Source organism: Myripristis murdjan, chromosome 17 (assembly GCF_902150065.1).
Source record: "Myripristis murdjan chromosome 17, fMyrMur1.1, whole genome shotgun sequence".
NCBI classification, from domain to species: domain Eukaryota; kingdom Metazoa; phylum Chordata; class Actinopteri; order Holocentriformes; family Holocentridae; genus Myripristis; species Myripristis murdjan.
The window spans coordinates 17707553-17730167 of record NC_043996.1 but is presented as its reverse complement, the minus strand read 5'-3'; the positions used below and the strand labels follow the sequence as shown (position 1 = coordinate 17730167).

At 42.3% G+C, this 22615-nt stretch overlaps 1 protein-coding gene across 22 annotated transcripts in view; it reads left to right on the top strand.

The window, feature by feature from the left end:
- The window catches only part of mbnl1 (muscleblind-like splicing regulator 1), a 52864-nt gene that overhangs the window by 23673 nt on the left and 6576 nt on the right, over nucleotides 1-22615 (top strand). For 10 of the 22 annotated variants that reach the window (XM_030075207.1, XM_030075205.1, XM_030075203.1 and 7 more), the window contains exons 3-7: nucleotides 17574-17789; nucleotides 18019-18234; nucleotides 19558-19797; nucleotides 21052-21105; nucleotides 22366-22516. In XM_030075207.1, the coding sequence (XP_029931067.1) occupies nucleotides 17574-17789; nucleotides 18019-18234; nucleotides 19558-19797; nucleotides 21052-21105; nucleotides 22366-22516 (877 nt within the window). The remainder of the gene's footprint in view (nucleotides 1-17573; nucleotides 17790-18018; nucleotides 18235-19557; nucleotides 19798-21051; nucleotides 21106-22365; nucleotides 22517-22615) is intronic. The other 12 variants (XM_030075210.1, XM_030075214.1, XM_030075216.1 and 9 more) reach the window with 3 other exon arrangements.

The following is a 22615-nucleotide window of genomic DNA, read 5'->3' as shown; positions in this document are numbered from 1 at the left end:
GTACTTGACAGACAGCCGCGCTGTATCAGACACAAACTGAATGCAGAGGGAGATCCTGAAACGGAGAGGAGACATCTGGAAGTTTTTTGCAATCAGCTGTATGCTGTACTTGCTTAACAATAATCAGATGGGAGCGTGATAGTCAGCTTATGTTGCAGAAGCAGGCTGGCTAATACCCTCATTCGCTCGTACTAGAATGAGAGGCGTTTTGTCTGAGCAAACACGGGATGCCAGGCTCATGAAATAAAACGTTACAATGCAGCCCCGCTCCCCCACACCAAGGTAAACTGCCAGCCAATGACTGCAGCTGCCAACCTGCGGGACACACTGTACCATACGAGTTTCATTTGATGCAAGCCTATTCTAGTCCACTTCCCCCTTCAGACGTCTTCGTTTTCTCCTGTTTTCTCCCTCCCCTCCCATATTCTTAGCTCCGTCTACTTTATTTCCCGCTCAGTTTGGTTTATGCCTCATTTACTTCAGGCCACACCTATCCCCGGACAGGATGGTTCACATTACACCCTGTTAGCACAACATCCCCCCTTCCCTCTGCAACATCAACAGCGACCCTATGTGAACTCAGCAGCAGCAGATTTATCCCTCGTTTAACCCCCACACTGCCACACCCGCTGTTCACGTGGTGTGACATGGAGCAGTAACCGTCTGAGCACACACATGGACGCACACACACACACACACACACAGGCTAGACCTTGTACTTTGTCTACCTGGCAGCTCCACGCTTGACACACCCACTGTCATTGTGCGTGTGTGTGTGTGTTTTATATCTCTTTTCAGTGGTGCCGCCGCAGAGCGTTTCTCGCTGTTGCTGCCATGCTCGGAGCCAAGATTACATTCCTGCTGAACCTCTTACTTTGGCTTTCTCTTTCTATCTCACTGTCTGTATCTGTGTATATGTCTCTCTATCTCTCTCTCTTATCCCGTCTGTCTCTCTCTTTGTTGCTTTATCTCTCTGTCTCTTTTACTTTCTGTGTCCCTCCCTCTGTCTCTCTTCCCTTCTCCTCATTTTGCTGACCGTATTGTGACAGTATGTTTATATGCAGTGGTTAGACAGAACAGTTGGATTAAAACATGCACCCACTCACACACGCACACACTCGCTCACATATGCGCGCGCACACACATTGAGTGGTGGTTGGCCAGCCAGACATGTGGGGTAAATATTAGTGGCGTTGCTAGTTGACAATGTTTTTCTGATTTAAAACAAAACTTCCAACCAATGTCTGGGCAGTGAAATCCCTGCATGTCTTACTGTGTGTGTGTGTGTATGTGTGTGTGTATGTGCGCAGTGTGTATGGTTATGAGGTCAGAAGGCTAATGTGTGTTTGACACTGCTGTCACACACTGGATAGTACGTCCAAACACACATTGCACATGGCTGCACACGGGCAAGAATTTCAGTGCGGGACGGCCCGTGATGAAGAGGCCTGGCCGAGGCAGAAAGGCTCAGCTAAGCTTGTTGGAAGTGTCTAATTTAGCTGAACTTTTAAGTTATTCAGCTGAATTGTACAGCTTGGAATCCCTATGCAGTTACAGGATGCATGTAGGCTGCATTTTCAGTGAGCACACAGAGTTTGTTTAGATAGCGCCCATTCGAAACATGAGTGTAAACAGCCCTGAGAAGGAAAGGGTCTGATTTTTTTAGGCCACCTATGGAGGACATTTGCAAAAGAAATTATTCAAATATTTCTCAGATACTTATAAATAGTATCAATGTTATTGATACCATGATATGAGACTAGATATGGTCCGGGATATTGTGATAATGGCGTGTTGTCTGTTGCGTAGTTTTAAAGGCTGCATTACAGTAAAAGGGATGTAGTTATCTGAACCTATTAGACTGTCCTAGCTGTAATAATATCCACATTATGAAAGATTATTTATCTAAAATTTCTGGGTAAATATCTTAAGAAAGCACTAGTCATCACAATATATCGAGATATTCAGTCAAAGATCATGTAATAGTTTATTTTGTCCATCTAGCCCCAAATTCCACTGGTAAGCATGTGCATGAATGTTGCTACATCTATACAGCGCTGTCTACACGCATTATGTGCACTAAACAGCTGCAGATGGGCCTGGGGAGTTCAAAGCCTCTCACAGACGAGTCATGCAAGTTAAAATATACTCCCTTTCTTCACTAGATGTCCTGCAAAAAAAAAAAAAAAAAAAAAAAAAAAAAAAGGAAAGACCATCGCACAGTCGTCTCATGATGTGCGTGTGTTGTAAGGATTGTGCGCCCATCACATCAGCGTCGAGCTCGCTGTGTTTTCAGTGCCATCATCCTAATCTCCAGGCAGAGTACTGCAGTGATGATGATACGATTCAGTGAGACGCATGCAGACTGCTTTTCCATCTTAATCAGACGTTGGATTCGTGCGAGCCCCCCTCCTGTACAGACTCGGGATGGAATCTCCATCCTAATTGGATTTTTAATGGGATATACTAGGCGCACCCACCGGTGGAAACCTAACACTCACAGAACACAATGAATATTTCACGCCTTTAAGTTAGCAAGGCATGGATTCATCCATCCACAATAAGCGGCTTTTTCAAGCACAGAACTATTAATATCACTGCTTAGTTGATACGGTTGATACAGGTAGTTGTTTCACTGAGCAAGAACTAAATCGTATTAGAGGGGCTTTTATGTCAGTGAGTAGGATCTGTCCTGGCTCCGTCTCCTGGGGCCGGATTCACAAATGTTTTCTTAAGATTGATCGTAAGAAATAACTTGAAGATAAAATCTTAGGAAATTCCTTAGAAGGCTCTTAAGTGCAATTTGTCAGTGTTTTCTCAGCAACAGTGTCATTTCTCATGAATTTCTTTAATGTTCTTAGAAACTGCTCAAAATAGGGCGTGTGTTCTTAAAGTTCAGGTTTACTACTGTTGGGGCTTGGAGACTGAATTTATGTTCATTCATTAAAATAAGCATGTTTGTCAGTACATGAAAATATTTTTGCTAAAGCCTATAATTGTAAATTTGCTGGACAATGTGCTGATTAGCATATGTAGGCTGATTCCAAATAAAGTTTTACAATAAATGTTATTGTTAAGTGGAGAGAAACCTATGAAGTTTTGAAACTATAACCTAATGGTTTAAAATTTGTTGAACTGTCTGAAATTAGAGGCTTAGCTTTTCACTGTAGAAATTGTAAGACAAAGGTTGAAAGTTTATGTGGAAGTTAAGAATCATAAAATCAAGAATGCATGAAAACATCTTAAGAATGCCATTTTTTTTTTTTTTAAACGGTGGTCATTTTTGATTTATTTATTTTACGTTGTTATAAATCCGGCTGCTGGTGCTTATCTGGCTCCGCTGCTTTGATGCTACAGTGATTTGTATCTGGTACAATCTAACCCTGGTCTGCATACACACATACACACACACACACACACACACACACACATGCTCACATACACAGAGACATTCATTAGTGTGCTCGCTCCATGATGTGTGCATCCTTGTGTGTGGTGCCGGTGCAGGGTGCTGCTCAGATCAGTGTGGCTGTGCGTTAGTGTGTGAGGTTGTGTGACAGAACATCAACGACAACAGCTTGTCTTTCTTCTCAGTGTCAGCCGTCCCTGTCCCTCCATCACACTGGGCCCCTTTATAGCATCACGGATACAATGATTAGTTCTCTAGCCTCTCTCTCAGAGATAACGTACACACACATACGCATATGAGGAAAAAAAAAACAAAACAATAATAGGCTAGTGGGAGTGGGGTTGTTGTATCAGCAAAAATGTCAAAGTTTTTTGTTTAAGTTGCACATTAAGGAGATTCTACCACTAAGTAATGTAAAGCAATAGGGATAGTTAGTTTCAAGCTGATAACAATATCTGATATCTTCCCACACATAATAGCTAATATTGGTGCCAGTATGAATTTTTTAAGAACTGACCGATTCTTAGTCGCGCCCCCCAAATTCAAACCAGCCAGTTGTAGATTAATAAAAGCTGTGACCTGAACCTGACCAGAGCCCTGCTTTACAAGGAAAACCAAATTTGTGAATATAAATACACCCTTTTATGTTATATTTTTACATTTTTACGTTGTAAGTGGGGTTAGGCTTAAAAAGGTCCCAGAACTGCTAAATATCACAATCAACCAAATATCGGCAGTAAAAATAGTTTTAGAACAATATGTCTTTTTAAAGCTGATATGAGCAGATACAGATAGCTTGTAGGTGTATCTATCCAACCCTATAAAGCAAAAGCACAGTAAAATACAACTTGCATCTGCATGCAGTCACAAATTGCCCAACATGTGTGAGTGATATCACTTGGTTGAGCATCAGTCTTTTACAGAAGTGATGCTATCTCCAGGAATTTATTGGATGCAGATGTGTATTCACTGAAATATGTTGATATCAGACACAGGTTGTTGTATCAGAGCTGGCCTTTTGGAGAGGTTTTATAGGAGTGCTTTTTTTTTTTTTTTTCCTCCACACATGATGCAAGCAAACAGTTCAGCCCTCATCTCTTTTTATGTCCCCAGGCAAATCAATCAGCTATCAACTTTATTTGGCCTTGTCACAGGGGAATTTAGAGCCAGAAGTTACAGTATGTCCTGTTCACACCTGTAACCAAGTCAGAAACCAACAGGGCACATGTCATACTCATCCACTGGCTACATTTCACCACAAGCCTTATACCTGATCCAGCCTCTCTTCTCCATTTTACTTTCTCTCTCTCTCTCTGTCTTCTTCCACTCTCTTCCTCTCCATCGCTTTTGTGTGCCTATTCCTTCTCCCTCACATAAGAGTCACTACTCAGTCAGTCAGCAGAGCCATTATCCTCCCATTAGGCAGGTGAGAGAGGAGCTTGAGGGCACAGCCATTCACTTAGCTCAGTTCTCTCAACACCTATTCAAACTGGCCCTCCCTCTCGTCTGTTATTTAGTCAATCACTCAGGTTTTTCCCTGCCCTCATCCCTTCTGCTGCTGCCTAACGTGAGAGAGCTGATGCCAGAAGCTACAGGGTGGGGTGTTTAGTTGTGCTGCTGCTGTGTGTATGTGTGTGTGTGTGTGTGTGTGTGTGTGGCAGGGTTCAGAGGGGTGGGTGAATGGCACAAAGATGTGAGGGGGAAATTATGAAGGAACCAAATGGCTGTCCGTCTCTCCTCCTCCTCCTCTCTCTCTCTCTCTCTCTCTCTCTCTCTCTCTCGTGGCATTGCATTCTCCTTCCCTGTCTCCAAAGCACCACCACCAGTTTCTCTTCTGCTTTTTGTAGGTCAGGGAAGAGCTGGTTGCTGTAACTCTGCAGAGGAGAGCACCGAAGAAATGTTTCACCTCAAAATGATAGTTTGTCTTCTTACCCATAATAAATACCCAAGTTTGCTCCGGTAACTCCCTTCCCTGTTGCAAGAACGAGAGTGCTGTTCTCCAGAAATGAATGAAGTGGATATAACATGATTTTGAGCGGCAACCCAAAGGTTTTTTTTTTTTTTTTTTTTTTTGAAGGATATACAGCACCACATATTTCCAGCCCTATTCCAAAATGGCAGGACTACTTTCTTCACTTTGTAGGTTGAATATGGGACTGATAAGAATTGATAAGAATCACTGTAACAAGTAATTTAATCTATTTATAATGTCTTATTTTTCTGGAAATAAGTGACACAAAAATCTACCAGTGCAATGTGATCATTTCACCTCAAATCAAATTGTTTCTTAGATCAAGAATCATCATATTTTTCTTGATGCTAGTTGGGGTGATCTGCCATTCATCGCCTTGTTTCAGGACTTTAAAACCTCTAGAAAAAAATCAGGAACAAGTAAAATTACTTTTGAAACAAGTTGAATTGATCCCCCCTGCATAGACGTAACTGTCTTACTTTTAAATAAAATTAAAAAAAAAAGACTAAATATGAGAATTGATCCCTTCTTAAGGTGTACAATGGATTTTTTTTTTTTTTTCAGTGCCAAGTTGGAATGAGACAAGTGACAGAAACAGGATTAGGCCATCTGATAGTGGGATTAGACCCTTGGACAGAATCTGCGAGATCAAGATACCATAGTTATATGCCATATTAAATCGGTTAGCGACGGCACACCAAATTAATCATCAGCCTTGTAGTTAATATCTGTCTACAGATGGAATAGAGTTTTCTGCTTGGCTTTCTATTATTCAGTTGTCGCAGAATGGTGAAGGAGCTGAATACTGTAGGGATGCTGGTGGTGTTAGTGGCGGGGGCTGGAAAGGGAGAATAGAAAGCCTGGATCAAAGGAAGGTATATAAAAGAGAAAAGGAATGGAGACATCCCTCTAAACTTTTTTTTTTTTTTTTTCGGCTTTTGAAGTTTGCAGATGCATTTCTGAGCCGCTGCATCCACTCCTAAGTAAAGAAGCGAGGCTGTAGTCTGCATAAAAGAGATGAGAGAGAGGGAAAGACAGGGCAGGCATATTGTAAATCTTCTTCTTATCTGAGCTGCAAGAATTTTTTTTTTTTCCCCTGCCCTTTGTGGCTGTAATCATTGACTGTCCATTGACTGATGACAGTTCCCAGGTCTATATATGAGTTTCTCTTTCTCTGCCTTATCTGTCAGTGTCAGTGATAGTTACAAAGTTCACTTTTCTTTTGTTATTATTGAGCACGGTTGTTGAGGTTGTTGGTGTACTGTTTATCTTGGAAAGACAAGCAGTCATATCTCTCTGTTGATATACTTCTTTGTAGTACTTCAGCTAGCTTGGCCAATGAATCATCCAGGCATTTGAAAAATAAATAAATTGACATAACCAAATAACTTGACGTACCCAAATAAATTGACTTGAAGGTGTTAAAAGAGAAGTTACTGTCATTGTGGGTGAGTGCCGGCAGCAGCATGAAAGTACCCATAATCACAGTCAAGAGTTATGGCTACCTTACTGGTGACTGCAAGCTTCGGCATGCTCTGACTAGCTATGCTCCACAGAAATTACTGTACCGGCATGTTTGCCTTTAATCAGTGAGATTGGACCGCTGCCTGCAACTACCCACCGTCCAACAGAAGCAGTTCTAAACGTACGGCAAAACAGTAAATATTGCATTTAGATGGTATTGTGTTACTATTATGTTTTTGTTTTTTTCCCCTTTTTCATTTAACTGCAACAACCCATTTTCACAAGTCTTATATTCAGTGTTAAAGTCTTGCTGTTCATGAAACAACAAGAAGAAGAATATAAGCTATATGTTGAAACAAGGAAGCATAAGGCGAGTCGAGCTTCATAGTGTCATCTTGATTCAAGAAATCCTTGCGGCAAGTTTATGAGCTTTAGAAATAAGCGTGATTATCTCATCCCACTGGTAGATTTTCTCATTGAAGAAAAATACCGGCTTACTAGTTAAACGACGTGTTGAGATGTGTTTTTGCAGTGTGAGCCAAAATCCATGAATCAGTCACTAGCACAGGATAATATGTTCTGGATCTTTCATGGGTCATTTTTGTCTAATTTTCACACCAGTGATTTTTTATCTTTGACCGGCATTATCCGCTATCAGTATTGAAACTTGGCATCCATTTATCTATAGACTTTTATGGGGAAAACCGTGCAGAATGACACTGTATCGGTTACCTTCGAAACAGAAAACACACCTCAGTCGTTTCTGAAACAACAGCGGCAGCATTGACACCTCGGATCTTGTGATTCCTGCGCAGTGACTCCTCTCTACCTCCCACACTGGGAGGTGGAGCCCGGTGATGATTAAATGAGCATTCGCAGGCCACGCCGTGTACTCACGCTGTGAGCGCTGGATGGCTTTCATAAAGCACTGCAGCTCAGATCGATAGCTGTGTGATTGCTCTGTTATTACAGATAATGAACAGCACGGAACTAACCTCGTTACCCCTGGCAGGACAAGACGAGGCGGCCTATTGAACGCAGACAGTAGGGAAATACTAGTGCAAATAAAATGGCAAGAAAGAGTGTTTGTGTGTGTGTGTGTGTGTGTGTGTGTGTGTGTGTGTGTGTGTGTGTGTGTGAGAGAGAGAGAAAGGGAGCAAGGAGGGAGTGCATGTCAGAAAAAGACAGAGAGGTCTAAGTTTGGATCCAGGACTCCTGTGTACGTGACATCTGACCTTAGGCATTTCTGAAAACCAACACCCTGTCAAGTGTGAATAACTGTGAGTGTGTGTGTGTGTGTGTGTGTGTGTGTGTGTGTGTGTGTGTGTGTGTGTGCGCGCGCTGCTCTCTTTTTCTCTATAGTGTTTCATCATTAAAAGCACAATGAAATGAAAAGCGACTATTTTTCCATGCTAATATTCCATGCCAGAATGTCCCCCTGTTTAACCAACAATGCCAAAAAAGAACCAATTATATTTATTTATATGTTTACATATTTATTCATATATCAAAACCCCATTACATCTACATCCTTTAAGTGTATCTTTGATGGTGAACCAGTTAAATGGTAAATGGAATGCATTTCTATAGCACTTTTCTTGTCTATCGACCACTCAAAGCGCTTAACAATGTTTGCCTCGCACACACACACACACACTCACACACACACACACACACACACACACAGATGGCAGAGGCTACCATGCAAGGTGCCAAGCTGCCCATCAGGAGAAGTTCGGGGTTCAGTTTCTTGCTCAAGGATACTTCAACACTCGCTCTGCCTCTTCAGCCACACCGCCCCATGAGCCAGTGCACCAGTAGGCGTGAACAAAAATTTCCAGCAGTCACACTCCTCCCATCACATCAAGCTGCCTTTCTCTTCCTAACTGATTGGCTTATACTTTTCAAAGACACTTCTCTGTGTTAAGCACTGCCCCAACAAGAAAAAAAACAAAAAAAAAAAAACACAAATTAAGGAAGCAAGAGACTCGGAAAATGCTGTTTCATTCTGACTTTACGTCCTAAAAACTACCCTTTTAGTTTTCTTTATTTATTTTATTAGTTTATTTGTAAGGGACACATACAGGGAGCATTGCCAGTTTCCAAAACATAGAACAGTCAAATAAAAAAAAAACATAACAAAATGCAGTACATTTCTATCATGAGCTCAAGTAGCCTACACAAATAATGACTAGTTAGTGTCATGATCACAGTTCTTGGCTCGGGTTTAAGCAGACTTTGACTGTTGGGGAAATTGATTTAAGGTCATGAATCTGCTTTAAACTGGCAGGTAGGGAATTCCAGATGGTTGTGCCTCTTAATGGAAAATTCAGTTTGTGCAATGGAAGTTTTACAGTGTCAAATTCTACAGTTTCCTTCAGATGGTGGTGAAGTCTAGTTATCAAAGCGCTGAACGTGGATGGAAGAATTGGAGATATTTTAAATGCGAGTGTGAGGTTGGAGTTATTAAAGAAATCGGCGAAACTGGCATTTCCAGCTGACATTTTCCCCTTCAGATTTTTTTTCTCATAAACTTTCATAAAGTTGTCTGACCAGCCTTACCTCTCTGTGTGTGGTCTGTGGCGTAGCTTTGCTCCAGCCCTTAATCTGTCTCTCGCCCACATTGTTTGGAGAGGGTGGTAATGCGTCACAGGGGGCATATCGTAACTATTATCATAGATTAACACTCCCTCCTCCATATCTCCATAAGCCCCCCTGGCCACAGCAACTCCCTGACCACTAAGCTCCACTGTGTGGATCAATGTGTACATTGAAACCCACCAGAGAGATACAGTCATAATCACAAGGGTGTATGTGTGTGTGTGTGTGTGTGTGTGTGTGTGTGTGTGAAGGAGGGAGAGAGAGAGAGAGAGAGAGCAAGTGAGTAAGAAAGAGTGCATTGTGCCATGTGTTCATGTCTCTATGTTTGTCCATGTGCATCAGTGTGTGTGTGTGTGTGTGTGTGTGTGTGTGTGTGTGTGTGTGTGCTCTGCAGATTTTTCGATACACAAATTCAGGCCACAGTCCAGAAGCAACCCTGTATCAATGAAACAAAACTGCCTAAATGCTTGATTTCCTCGTCACTCACGATATACACTGAACAAACTTTACTGCCAGTTTAATGTAGAATTACTGCCAATTAAGAGGCTAACAACATAATGGAAATCTATAGTGCCTCACTGTATAGGCTGATTATTGATCGCACATTGCTGTCTACCTTTTTGGCAGCTTACTTGCTTGTAAATCTATAAGATAAGACTGCACCAAACAGTTGTATATCATGCTTTTTTGTTGCCGATAAATTGCTGTATGCAATAATTAGGGCTGCACAAGTAACTGGAATATTATCGAAATCACAATGTGGCTAAATGCGATATCCAAATTGCTCCTGTAGTTTGGATGTTGCATTTGATAGAGGTAAAATGTGTGACCAAATGACATGATGAGTGAAGTAAACGTGGTGTTTAGATGCCCTGGCTCTCCAGATGTAATAAAATTTGTTTGGTCGGTACAGAGCTCAGCCAAAATCATATCATCATTATTTTCTTTCAGTGGGAATGAAAATTATGATGCGAAAATTCCCGCTAAGCATCATATCGGAATATCTGTCAAAATAATGGCAGTATAATTTTTGTTACAATATTTTTCAGTCCTATTAATTTTATAGCTTCTCTCAATATGAGGATAATTCAGCAGTATACAAATCATGCACCTTGAGCAGTGCATAGTCCGTACATAGGCTGCTTATATTTTACATTTCATGCTATATTTGAGTGCACAGTAGACAAAAGAGACCAACCACCGGGCCTGGTCCTTTGAATATCTGCTTGTCTGCAGCAGAACAAAGCTTCATTCACAGTGTGTGTGAGTAGAAAGGGCTTTCATCTCTGTGTATGTTTAGACAGAAGTCACTGGAACGCAGGGCACAGAACAGAGTAGCTTCACACCACAGCCGAGCACAACTGACAACACACTGCAGCTTCAAAGATGGGGAAGGGAAGCAAACGCGGGTAGACCTTACCTGTGCTTTTGGTGCATTTTGATTGGGATGTGATAAATATACACAGGGTGATAGGAGAAATGCTTCGATAAACAGTCATGAGTGCATGGCAGAGGGTCATCAGAGATGCAGCAGAAATTAATTTTGTTCTGTGTTTTTTTTTTTTTTTTTCCCATGTTTTGTAATCATTAGTGCTTTCCTCAGCTCTTAAAGGACAATTCCACTCAAATGCTAAAGTGCTAAAATGATCACTAGAGTGTTATATATCACATCTGACCTTAAAATCTGTAGCACTGACAACGAAACAGCGGGTTGAAATACGGGAAAGTGAGACCTGTGTTGTGTTTGAGCGGATTTATCCTTTATGTTTCCGCAGTTTTAAACCTATAGGGAATGGTTTATGATATATTGGACCGCAGCACACACATACACACACACACACACACACACATGCACGCATACACACACACATCTGGCCACATGGTCCATGTTCTTCTCGAAAGGATGGGATGCAGCTCCACCCAGCATTCTTTATACATTGATTCATTGTTTGTTTTAATACCGCACAGTAACAAAAGCAGGGTGTGTTTGTATCTGAGAGAGAGAGAGAGAGCGAGAGAGAGAGCGCGAGAGAGAGAGAGTGAGAGTGAGAGATCAGGGTGGGACATGTTGTTACAACCTATCATCAATGAGGCTGCACAGTAGCCAGTGGGATTATTGTTCCCTGTTTGTCCAAATACCGTGGCCTGGAGCTGAGGGCGTCAGATCTGTCGAGGAGAAACACGGCTCCTGCTATTAATATAATACACACCCTGAATCTAACCTCACGAAAAGAGAGCAAGTTTGGTGGTGCAGCCCGGGTACTGGTTGAGGAATGTGAATTTGCTTGCAAAACGCTCACTTGGCTGTTTAAAAACGAGTCAACAATGTGATTAGTGAATGTTATGTGTGTGTATATATATACATTACTTATTAATGAATATTGCAGAGTGCAATATAAAAAATAGTTTGTGTAATTACAAGGCAAAACTGGGGTTGGGCAGTAATTCACTATTATCGTCAAGTGTTTCAAGTTCCTGTGATACCCAGATACTCAGCTGTGTACATTAATAAGCAAGTGCTAATTAAAATCTGTCATAAAGTGAGAAGTGAAATGAGGCAATTTTATTTTTAAGTTAGTGCTAATCGCACTGTCTCAGCATGCATTTCAGTGCAATGAATATCAGTGTGATTGATTATTTAATTTAATGTGATTTTGTGTAGGTTCGCAGATATTCTTGAAATTGAAATAGGAAAAAAAAAATCTATTAATCTGTCTGTTATTTCCTTGATTAAACCAGCTTTTTTATTTTATTTCTTGTTTATTTTGTTGTGTTTTTTTTTTTTTGTTTTGTTTTTTTTGTTTTTTTTTTAAATTACTTTGTAACTGGATTTCTTGGGATAAAGGGGCATATTAAATAAGATTATTCTTTTTTCTGCTCCCTTTCATTCAAGATCTGGGAACGTTTGTATTTATATTAAATTGTTCTTTTCTTTTATAAATGAATGAAATAAAGAATAAATAAATAAATAAATAAATAAATAAATTAGTTGTTTGGTCTATAAAAAATGTCAGAAAATGGTGAAGAATGTTGATCACAGCTTCCCACAGTCCAAGGTGACATCCTCAAATGTCGTGTTTTTTTCCCAACCAGCAGTCCACACCTCAAAGTTATTTGGTTTGAGAAGAATTTGGAAATTTTCTCTTTAAAAATGACTCAAAACGATTAATGGATTATCAAAACAGTTGGTGATTAATTTAATAATTGGCAGCTAATCAATTATTCGTCTGATTGTTGCATCTCTAATTAATTTGATCCATCCACTGGTTTCCATTTTGTGTCCCAGCCCTAGAACGAACAGTGGCCTATGAGTGGGTTTGATTTAAAGTTTAGCGATGCAGGCAGCTGTCCCGCACAACACAAATCACGCTCATATCACAAATCATACGGCATAGTAAAAAATGATTTCACTGTAAAATTGTACAGTGTCAACTACCATATGCTTACTGTGCTTGTACCCTGACATTATGGAGTCAAGCGCTGGTGCAAGTAAATGATTCTGCGACTGTTTACTTGTAGTATTTATAATTTCTGGCGTAAGCACAGAGCAGCGACAGATGACTCTATTCGCTAATCAGATTCTCACCAGGTATTTTCCCACAGTGCCATGGAAAATGTAATTTGAAACATTCGAGGAGCCTCCATAGCACATCTAATTTTTTTTATTTGCATGATTAGAGAATAGGTTTAAACTGTGTCAGGGTAAAAAGATAATGCAATTTTCTGTTCCAGTGGTGGGATCCCTCAGTCAAGGCAGGCATTTCACCAAAGAGCGATAAGAAATGTTGCAGATGGTATCTTTATCCTTCAGCTGCAGTGACAAGCAGCTTTGTCATGATATAGTTGTAATGAGAACAGTAGCATGTTAGCATGATACTCCCACCAGAAAGAAGAAAGGCTTGTGTGTCAGGACGGCAGAGAGAGAGAGGGTGGGTGTTAAGAACAGCGGGTCCTCTCCACTTTCACAGCGGCTCTGGAGCGATCGCGTAGCTATTGATTTGTGTGAGTATTTTTGTTGCCGAGTCGCTGTATCTGGCCGTCATCAGGCAGATTCCAGGAATCAGTTTGTTGTTAGAGCGGGAGTGTCAGGCTGCTCTGTTGCCGTGGACACCGTCGCTAACTGCTCCTCAAGGCCCCTGATGTCACAACAGCAGCTAGAAAACATCATGTGAGCGAGGGAGGGGACGTCTCCCTCCCCAGCCATCTCTTGGTCTATATATCCATCTCTCTCTCTCTCTCTCTCTCTCTCTCTCTCTCTCTCTCTCTCTCGCTCTCTCCTCCCTGCATGGGGTGACCCACACTAATCACTTCTCCTGCAAGTTCTAAAATTTCCCTGACGCAGTCGGGCTCTTGATATGAAGCCACCATCACTCTCTCTCTCTCTCTTTCTCTCTCTCTCTCTCCCTCTCTCTCTTCTTCCTCTGGAACCCGATTCTTTATTCAAAATGGCTGCCCATGGTGGTTGAGTTTTTTTTTTTTTTTTTTTTTGCAGTTTGTTTCCCCTCAGTTATTTATTTATCTTTGCATGATTCGGCAGAATGGCAGTGGCAGTTTGCTTGAGTCAAAGCCACATGCTTCTTCCTCATAAACTAACACCTCCTCAGCCCCCCCTCCCACTGCAGTGGTGAATCCAGCGGTCAACGGACGGGGTCAGGTGGGGTGAACGCAACGTGATCCTTCATGCCTCCGTAGCCACCCCCCTCTCTACATGCACACACACACACACACACACACACACACACACACACACACACACACACACACACACAAACATTCCCTCTCACCCTCCCCTCGCTGCATGCCATTGCCACTCTCTGGATGAGTGCTATCAGAACCTGCTTTCAGCTGCCTTCATCTCATACACAAGCACCTACACATTCGCCCACACACACACACACACACACACACACACACACACACAGCTCTCAGCATTGTCAGTGTCACAATGCTTCTGAATGCCACCTCAGCTCAGGGACATGTGGTTAGCAAGCAGCCTCGGCAGGCTTACATGTCAACAGGAAACCTCTGTATGGAAAATGACGTTCTTATGAATTTTGCTTTTTAAAAAAAACGTGTTAATGTTTCTGTCACACAGGCAGACACAGGGAAGAGTTTATCTCTTCACCGAACACATATTTGCCAGAATACCCTTGTTTTTCTGCTCACTCTTACAGTACGTGTTGTTCTGTGTGTTTCTGCCAGATGGCTTAAAGTAGTCCATTCTCCTCTCTACCTGTCAGATGAGTTTACAGTACAAACCGCCGCTGCTTCTCGTCATGGTGGCGGCTGGCGAGCGCACAGTAGCTGTGCTGTAGTCTCTGTGAGCCATTACATCGCCTTGGGGATGGAATCCATCAACCTCTGTGTGCACATACTGAATGCAAGTCATTAATCTGTCTCCTCAAACCAAACCAAAGGCTTTTATCAGTCATCTGCTTGTGATCATAAACCGTAGCACACTGCCCTACAAAGGCAAAGAACAAGTATTTGGTATGTTTTTTAAAGGTAAACGGTTAGTATTTATGTTGGGGGGGGGCGGGCATTTTCATCAGCTTTGGCTTTTGTTTTATTATGTGTCACCTTTAAATGAAAAATGGAAATGTGTTCCAGGGCTTGTCATGCAACTAGAGTGTAAGAGACATTCATTCATTTTTAATGACCCACTGGTTGATGACTGGCTGGTATTGGTATTTGTGACCCAGCCTTCCTCCCTAGCATCAGCAATGGCTGTTACCTCCACAGGGTAACAGGGACGGCTGCTAAAGCATGGGTGGGGTGATGCAAATTTGAGATCTGAATTGACTGGTTGATTTTTGATGAGGCCCAGTTGTAACAAAAACAACAGCATCATTTCCCATCTCATTAAATAGCAAGGAGGACCACCACCTTCTTTTAACATCATCCACAATCAACAGCCTAGATTGCGACGTCCATGCTACAACTAGAAAAAAAAAAAAAAAAAACAATTCTCTGCCCCTTACAAACTCCAACAAAAATGTATCTGTAAATACTATAAGATGATATGCTAGTCATTCTTGTGCTAGAGATTTCATTATAAGACATTTTTTTCTCAGTTTTACAATGCAATGCGTGGCACAGACAGTGTAACAGCAGGGATCAGAGCGTCAACCGAGTTGTTAGCACTTGTCTGTCTGTCTCAAGCTTAGACGAGCTGGTCCTGAAGCAACTGTCTGTCAGCACAGTTCAGTTCACTTCAGTGAACTTTATTGGAATGACATACAATTTAGTGTATGCTGCCAAAGTTTTGGCAGTAATCAGTGATGATAAGGACAACATCTCTCAGTCTCTGTCCCTCTGTTTCTCTCGTCTTTTCTTCTCTTTCTCTTTCTATGTCTCTGTCATGCACACCCACACACAAATACACACACACACACACAGTCCTGATGCAAAACATATCCCATCATATTAGTGACATGTGGGGTGCACCCAAGTAATCCATGTCACCCCTTTTCCCTGCTCCTTATCCCGTGAAACACAAACAGGCCACGGAGAATAAACAGTCCCCTCTTCAAATTTGACAGTAAGAAAGATATCAGGGAGGCAGAGTGGAAAAGACACAGGGGAGAAGGTTCTGGCAGGGTGATATCCATGCTGCCATGCGGTGCACATTACTGTCACCTGCTTTGTGCCACACAATGTAAGCTTAAGTTAAAATGAAGGAGGTCCAGAGAGAGCCTGAGCCAGCCACTTCAGACTATTGGATGACACTGCATCTGTATCTCATAGAGAGCCCCTCAGTCATTTAAGTGTCCTGTCCCTCCTTATCTATACCCCCTCTTGCCTCGCACCTGTCTAGTGCTTCAGTGTCAGTGGAAGTGAAGGAGATGGGAGAAGGGAATGAAGTCATGATAGGGAGCTGAGATGAATCCCAGTGGGGACAACTCTGTCAGCGAACGAGAGCAGAGGCAGCCATGGCCAGCTTAGCTGTGCCACAGGGCTGAAAGTAAATACATGTCTTTCCTCAAGTACAGACGTGTTTGTGTGTGTGCATATGTGTGTGTGTGTGTGTGTGTGAGAGAGAGAGAGACGTGTGTCTGCCACCTGTTATCTGAACATGACCCCGGCGTGAATGCATTTGTGTGTATGCATTCTTGCTTGCACGAGTATGCGTGTGTCAGTCCTGAACTATCTTGACTTGAGTCCTCTCTTGGATTGCTGCTGCCCAGACTGGTGGGTGAACTGGATACTCACGGCAGGCAGCAAAAAGGGATCCCTGACTTAGATAATTATTTGAGGGCTTTGAAGTGTGACCTCCGGATGACTGGTGATACAATATCTATGGATCATATGATTGGGTGGTATTTATAGCAACTGTCAGACATGTAGCCAAGCTGGACGTCTGGAGTCACAACCTCCTTGGGGCTAATGCACACACACACACACATGCACACACACACATCCCTGAACTGACAGAAATAGCAGCTGTTAATAATTAGTGCAAGGCTTAACCCAGACCTAATATGAATTTGAGTCTGTGGCACTGAGCTAACCATAAACAGGGTAGCACATGTCCATGGTGCGTATACTGGGCGAAAAGGTCCCGGCTATTGCAAAACATCATTCAGTTTAACAGCCCTTTCAGTGCAAAGCATAAAAGTATGGATTGGAACTCACTTCCTGTTGAAATAAACGCAATTTGTGAATTTAATAATCTTCAAATATAGTTTAAACATGTTTTTAAAGGGCATTCAGCCCATGTTGTATACTGTTTCTTTTTTTTTTTTTTCCTCTGGTAATGTATTTTACATATCTGTCTTTGTACTTTAAATTTTCCTTTCTATTGTTTTTTAAATACTTGTTTTATCAAAGGCACATGTGCAAATTATTGCTGTATGTAATTGTTATGTTAGTGGCATCAGACTATTTTGCAGAAAATCTTCTATGCTTAATATATCTGCCCCTGTTAATAATGATTAAATTAATAAATATACTAGTCCTCTCCTCTCTAATATGCACATGTACCCATCCCAGCATTATGCAGCTTTGACACAATAACATTGTATATGAAAAATGGTGAAATGTGAGCACAAGTAGATGACACCCAAAAATTCTGTTCTTCCTAAATGGACTCTTACCTTCCCACCTTTCCTCCTGCACCGTCTTTAGGGCCGTTGTTCCAGGGAGAATTGTAAGTACCTGCATCCTCCACCCCATCTAAAGACCCAGCTGGAGATCAATGGCAGGAATAACCTGATCCAGCAGAAGAACATGGTCATGTTGGCCCAGCAGATGCAGCTTGCCAATGCCATGATGCCTGGCACACAGCCACCACCTATGGTGAGGGGACACACATGTATGAACACACCACAGCTACTACCCATGGTGAGACCAAACCCATGTACAAGCACAAACACACACACATCGCTCACACATTTCTCTCGCTGACAGCTCACTGTGCATATTCATGGGTGAAACAATACAGCAAAAGATACTCAGTCTTTCAAACTGTCTGTCATTCAGTACCTCACCTCCCAGAAAAAAAAGCTTGTTTTTTTACTCACTGTCATTTCATTTCTCCTTTTTTATTTAACGCTCCCCTCCGACCCCTCAGCCCATGTTCTCAGTGACCCAAGGCCTGGCCACCAATGCCTCTGCAGCAGCAGCAGCCGCAGCCTTTAATCCCTACCTGGGCCCCGTGTCACCAGGCCTGATGCCCCCAGAGATCTTGCCCAGCACCCCCGTCCTCATGGCCTCCAGCCCCACCGTCAGCCAAGTTCCCAACGCTGCCGCCGCCGCCCAGAAACTGCTGAGGACAGACAGACTGGAGGTAACAGACCGACAGATAGACAGGCTCATACCCTTGGTGGCATCAGCAGCAGCAAGCTTTTCTCAGCACTTTACACTGGGACAATAATGCATTACCTGGCATGGAGTGAATTCAATTATCTCATCGAGGTCCATGGAAAATGCAATCAGCTTCATTCCATGATGTGTGTGTATGTGTTTTTTTTTTTTCTCTTGATGGGAGTGGTGTCTTCCAGGATGATAATGAGCTTATAAACAAGGCAAGAGTTTTGTTGACAAGTGGTGTAGCGAGCATAACAATAATGTTATCCCTACACCACCCGTAATTATGAGACATTCCTAAATTGTGTCTGAGAGCACTGAATCAAAATCTAATTAGCTGTGGCACTTCACTATAGGAGATAAGTTAATTAAATTCCACTCATATACACACTCATATACAGTTTTATATCATCAATCTGTGATGCTTAGTGCATTTTAGGGGTTGTTTTGTGTTGAAGTCTTATAGTTTGTGATCAATCTGCCTTGTCTACATCTACTTCCAAGTTGTGATTTCTTACATTTCCCAGAAAGCCTTTAGAAAACTCCCCTGGAGAATGTGCCTGAACATGTTACACGCAGGCCTTGGTTTTATGTATTTCTGCTGGTGGAGAGTAATAGCAATAGTGAGTAATACTGATAGTGATAGTGATAGCACGAGCAAGAAATACTGAGAGTTGCACCCCCATACTGAAACTACTGACAGTGGAGAAATGTGTGTCTCTTCCTCTTGTACTATGGATATCCCCCTCTATGACTGTTGAGTGTCAGTGCAAAAAGGTCCATGACTTTTTGACTGTAAGGGACTAACACCAGTCTTCATCTTCATTGTTAGTGTGCTATAAATATTTCAGTGCGACATCTGTCATCTTTGTACCCAAGAAAAAGAAAATTATACCACTGTACAACAAAATGGGCCCAGAAATGCAATGTGTATCACCAATAGCCGATTTCCCTTTAAAACCATTCCAGGAAATGCATTCCACACATTGCATCGCCGCCAGTGCTGAGAGTACTGTGGGACATTGCATGAAGTATTCATGTACTCGTCATATTGTTGTATATACCAGAAATATACGTTCAAGCATACATTGCACTTCTGACAAATAAACACAGCAGGTGGCAAGCACAAATAATGAGCATGCATGCATGCTTCCTCTTATGTGAAAGAAGGTGCTGCCCTCTGGTGTTGTATGTACAGCCACAAGGAAACGATACACAATGGAAACGATTACTCTCACCCAGCAATGTTTACATATGTGTAGACACTCAATGTCTTTTCATAATCCTTCTTATCTGTCTTTAGGTGTGCCGGGAGTACCAGAGAGGCAACTGCTCCCGGGGAGAGAACGACTGCCGCTTCGCCCATCCTGCAGACAGCACCATGATAGACACCAATGACAACACAGTGACTGTGTGCATGGACTACATCAAGGGGCGCTGCTCCCGGGAAAAGTGCAAGTACTTCCACCCTCCAGCGCATCTGCAGGCCAAAATTAAGGCCGCCCAGCACCAGGTGAACCAGGCCACAGCCGCCGCGGCCATGGTGAGCAGCCTGAGCACCATTTCAGATACATGGTCATATTCATTCACGTGCACATAACATGCTAGGGTGCCATTTTGAATTGAATCTTAACATGGACAAAGTGGTATATTTATATCAACACAAATCTACTGAAACTTGCATCACCCAGCAGGGAATATGTTCCATGGATTACACTCAATTAGATTTCAGAGAGTGCCTCTCACTGTTGACTTGTGTCATGTCGGTTTTCTGGGTCAGCTTTTGCTTAGGTCACATCTAAAAACAAGGTCTAAACGGGATGTTGATTTGGGTCAAATCTGCTTGGAGTCAGACACACAGCAGGGAAAGACCAGTTGCCACAGAGCAGGATGACATGAAGAATGATCGGACAATGATACATTATGACAACCATACATCCTCTTGAGTGTGTTCTGTTTTTATTTTCTTCATAGCCCGACACAGTCACTGTCTGGCTCCTTGTTCATCTCATCCTAGACCACAGGCAGAGAGAGATAGTTGTCTCTCTCTCTCTCTCTCTCTCTCTCTCTCTCTCTCTCTCTCTCTCTCTCTCTCTCTCTCTCTCTCCTTCTCTCTCTCTCTCTCTGACGGCCTGGTCTTACCAGTCTTATCTGTGACACCGTCCTCTCTGTTCTTCCTGTTCATTACTCCACTTCCTCTTGACATATAAATAAATAGACTCATTGTGCTTTCAGTATGCAGCAGAATGTCTTGTCACACAGTAACAGCACATGTGAATATCAGTACAGTTACACTTGTCTGTTGACCATAGTGTTCTCTACACGCTCTTATCGATGTAGCGAGGCAGAGAGCTTGGGGTGAATCATTGTAATGTGACATTGACTATGATGTGCACAGTGAAATAGAAATCTGTGAGCTGTACTTGCAAATCATCTTCTTTCCAATACGCTAAATGAGGCCGACTTGAAGTAATAATTGAATTATGTTGTCATTGCTATATTTCATCCATTTGTGTGTGACAGTAACTAATGTAGATTTGATAGTAGTCATTGATTATTGATGATCATATAACTGTTGAGCAGTAGAACTAGTGTCGACACTGTGCATGCCTTAGTCCTGTTATCCCCTTGTATATTGCATTCCAATGATTTGTTTTTTTATTTGTTTTTGTTTTTTCTCACCTATACCCAAACTGCACTGCTGCCCCCATGATGCACCTCTGCTTGCTGGTTTATGTTAATGCGCTTGAACCCCATTGGCCCATTGCCATCATGTGCTCGCTGCCTGCTAATTAAGACTCAGTCGGCTGTCAAATCACTGAAGCGACCCCTCGACGCAACCTTTGACCTGGTACTATGACCTTTCACCTTTTAGCTTGGCATGTGGCTTTGTTGTAGAGCAATGTTTTAACCAAAGATACTTAGCTATTTTTGTTGTCGTTGTCTCAGTGTAATGTCTGTATTTCCTCCTGTTGCTCTGTCATTATTGCCAGTGATAAAGTGATTGTGGCTTTCAGGCTTCGATTGCATCCAACACCAAAAGATCGTGTTCATGTAAAACTCACCTTAAACATGAATTCACATGTGGAATTTGTGCTAGGAGCCACAATCAATTCATCACCTATAGCTTATTTAACAACAGTCAGTGAGGGCTAGGGAAGTAGGCCTTTTATAATGGTGGCATGGCTTTAGTCTTACGTCAAAGTCAGTCGTTCAGTGTTGTGGAGCAGCCCAGTCAGCTCTTTGCATGTATGTGTTCCTAGTGCATGTCAGATGGATAAGGGTGGGGCTAAGGGGATCTGTAAAATCATACAGGAGTGATCCCACCATAACAGATAATTACAGTTCAAATGATAGTTCACTCCATCATCAAACCTTGTCACGGATACTCAGACCTCAAGAGCGGCCTCATGCCAAGATAAAATCCATGTTGCATGCATGATATGGTGTGAATTTTGGCGCTGTAAAAATATTTTCAAGAGATGACTTCACCCCCTTGGCCTGAGACCATTTTTGATATCTGTCTGGGAGTGAACCATCACTTAAACATGGCTTACACAGTTTATCATGGAGCTAGCAGTGCAGCCTCCCACTCTCTGTGCTTCCTATCTGTTCCACCTCTTGTTAGCAGCCTTATTATTTTAATAGTTAATGCTTGCTTCTGTTGCATTTAGACAGCTTTAGGAGTACAGAAGTAATCATCCCAGTAAGCTTCCTGATAAAATGATGAATATGATACGAATGCTTGTTAGCCTGTAGCTCCAGTAGGCACCATGCTCCTGCTTGTGTAGTACTTGTGTCAGACTGCTGCTTGCTTGCTAATGATTATATGATGATGATGATGATGATGTTGATGATGTTGATGATGATGTTGTTGATGTACACACAAGGATGTTGTGATGCTGTTTGTACGATGTCCTCTAACGTATGTACCATTGTTTTGTTTTTTTGTTTGTTTTTTGTTTTCTTTCCCATTTTTTGCCTCTCTCCAAACACAATCTCTCTCCCTTCCACGCACCTCTTTCTCTCTGTCTCTCTCTTCTGTCTCTCTCTCTCTCTCTCTCTCTCCTATTTCTCTTTCTTACTTCCCTCCCTCCACCTGGCTGGGCAGGGCATCCCCCATAGTGTCATGGCTCCCCTGCCAAAGCGGGCAGCCCTGGAGAAGGCCAACGGGGCCTCTGCCGTGTTTAACACCGGCATGCTCCAGTACCAACAGGCCCTGGCCAACATGCAGTTTCAGCAGCAGGCTTTTCTGCCGTCAGGTATGGCTCCAACACCAACCACTGATAGAGCTCTGACCACCCAGAAGATGCCTAGATCAGTTTAACCCAGCTTCTGTTTGGCTGTGGCTGGGTGGAAAC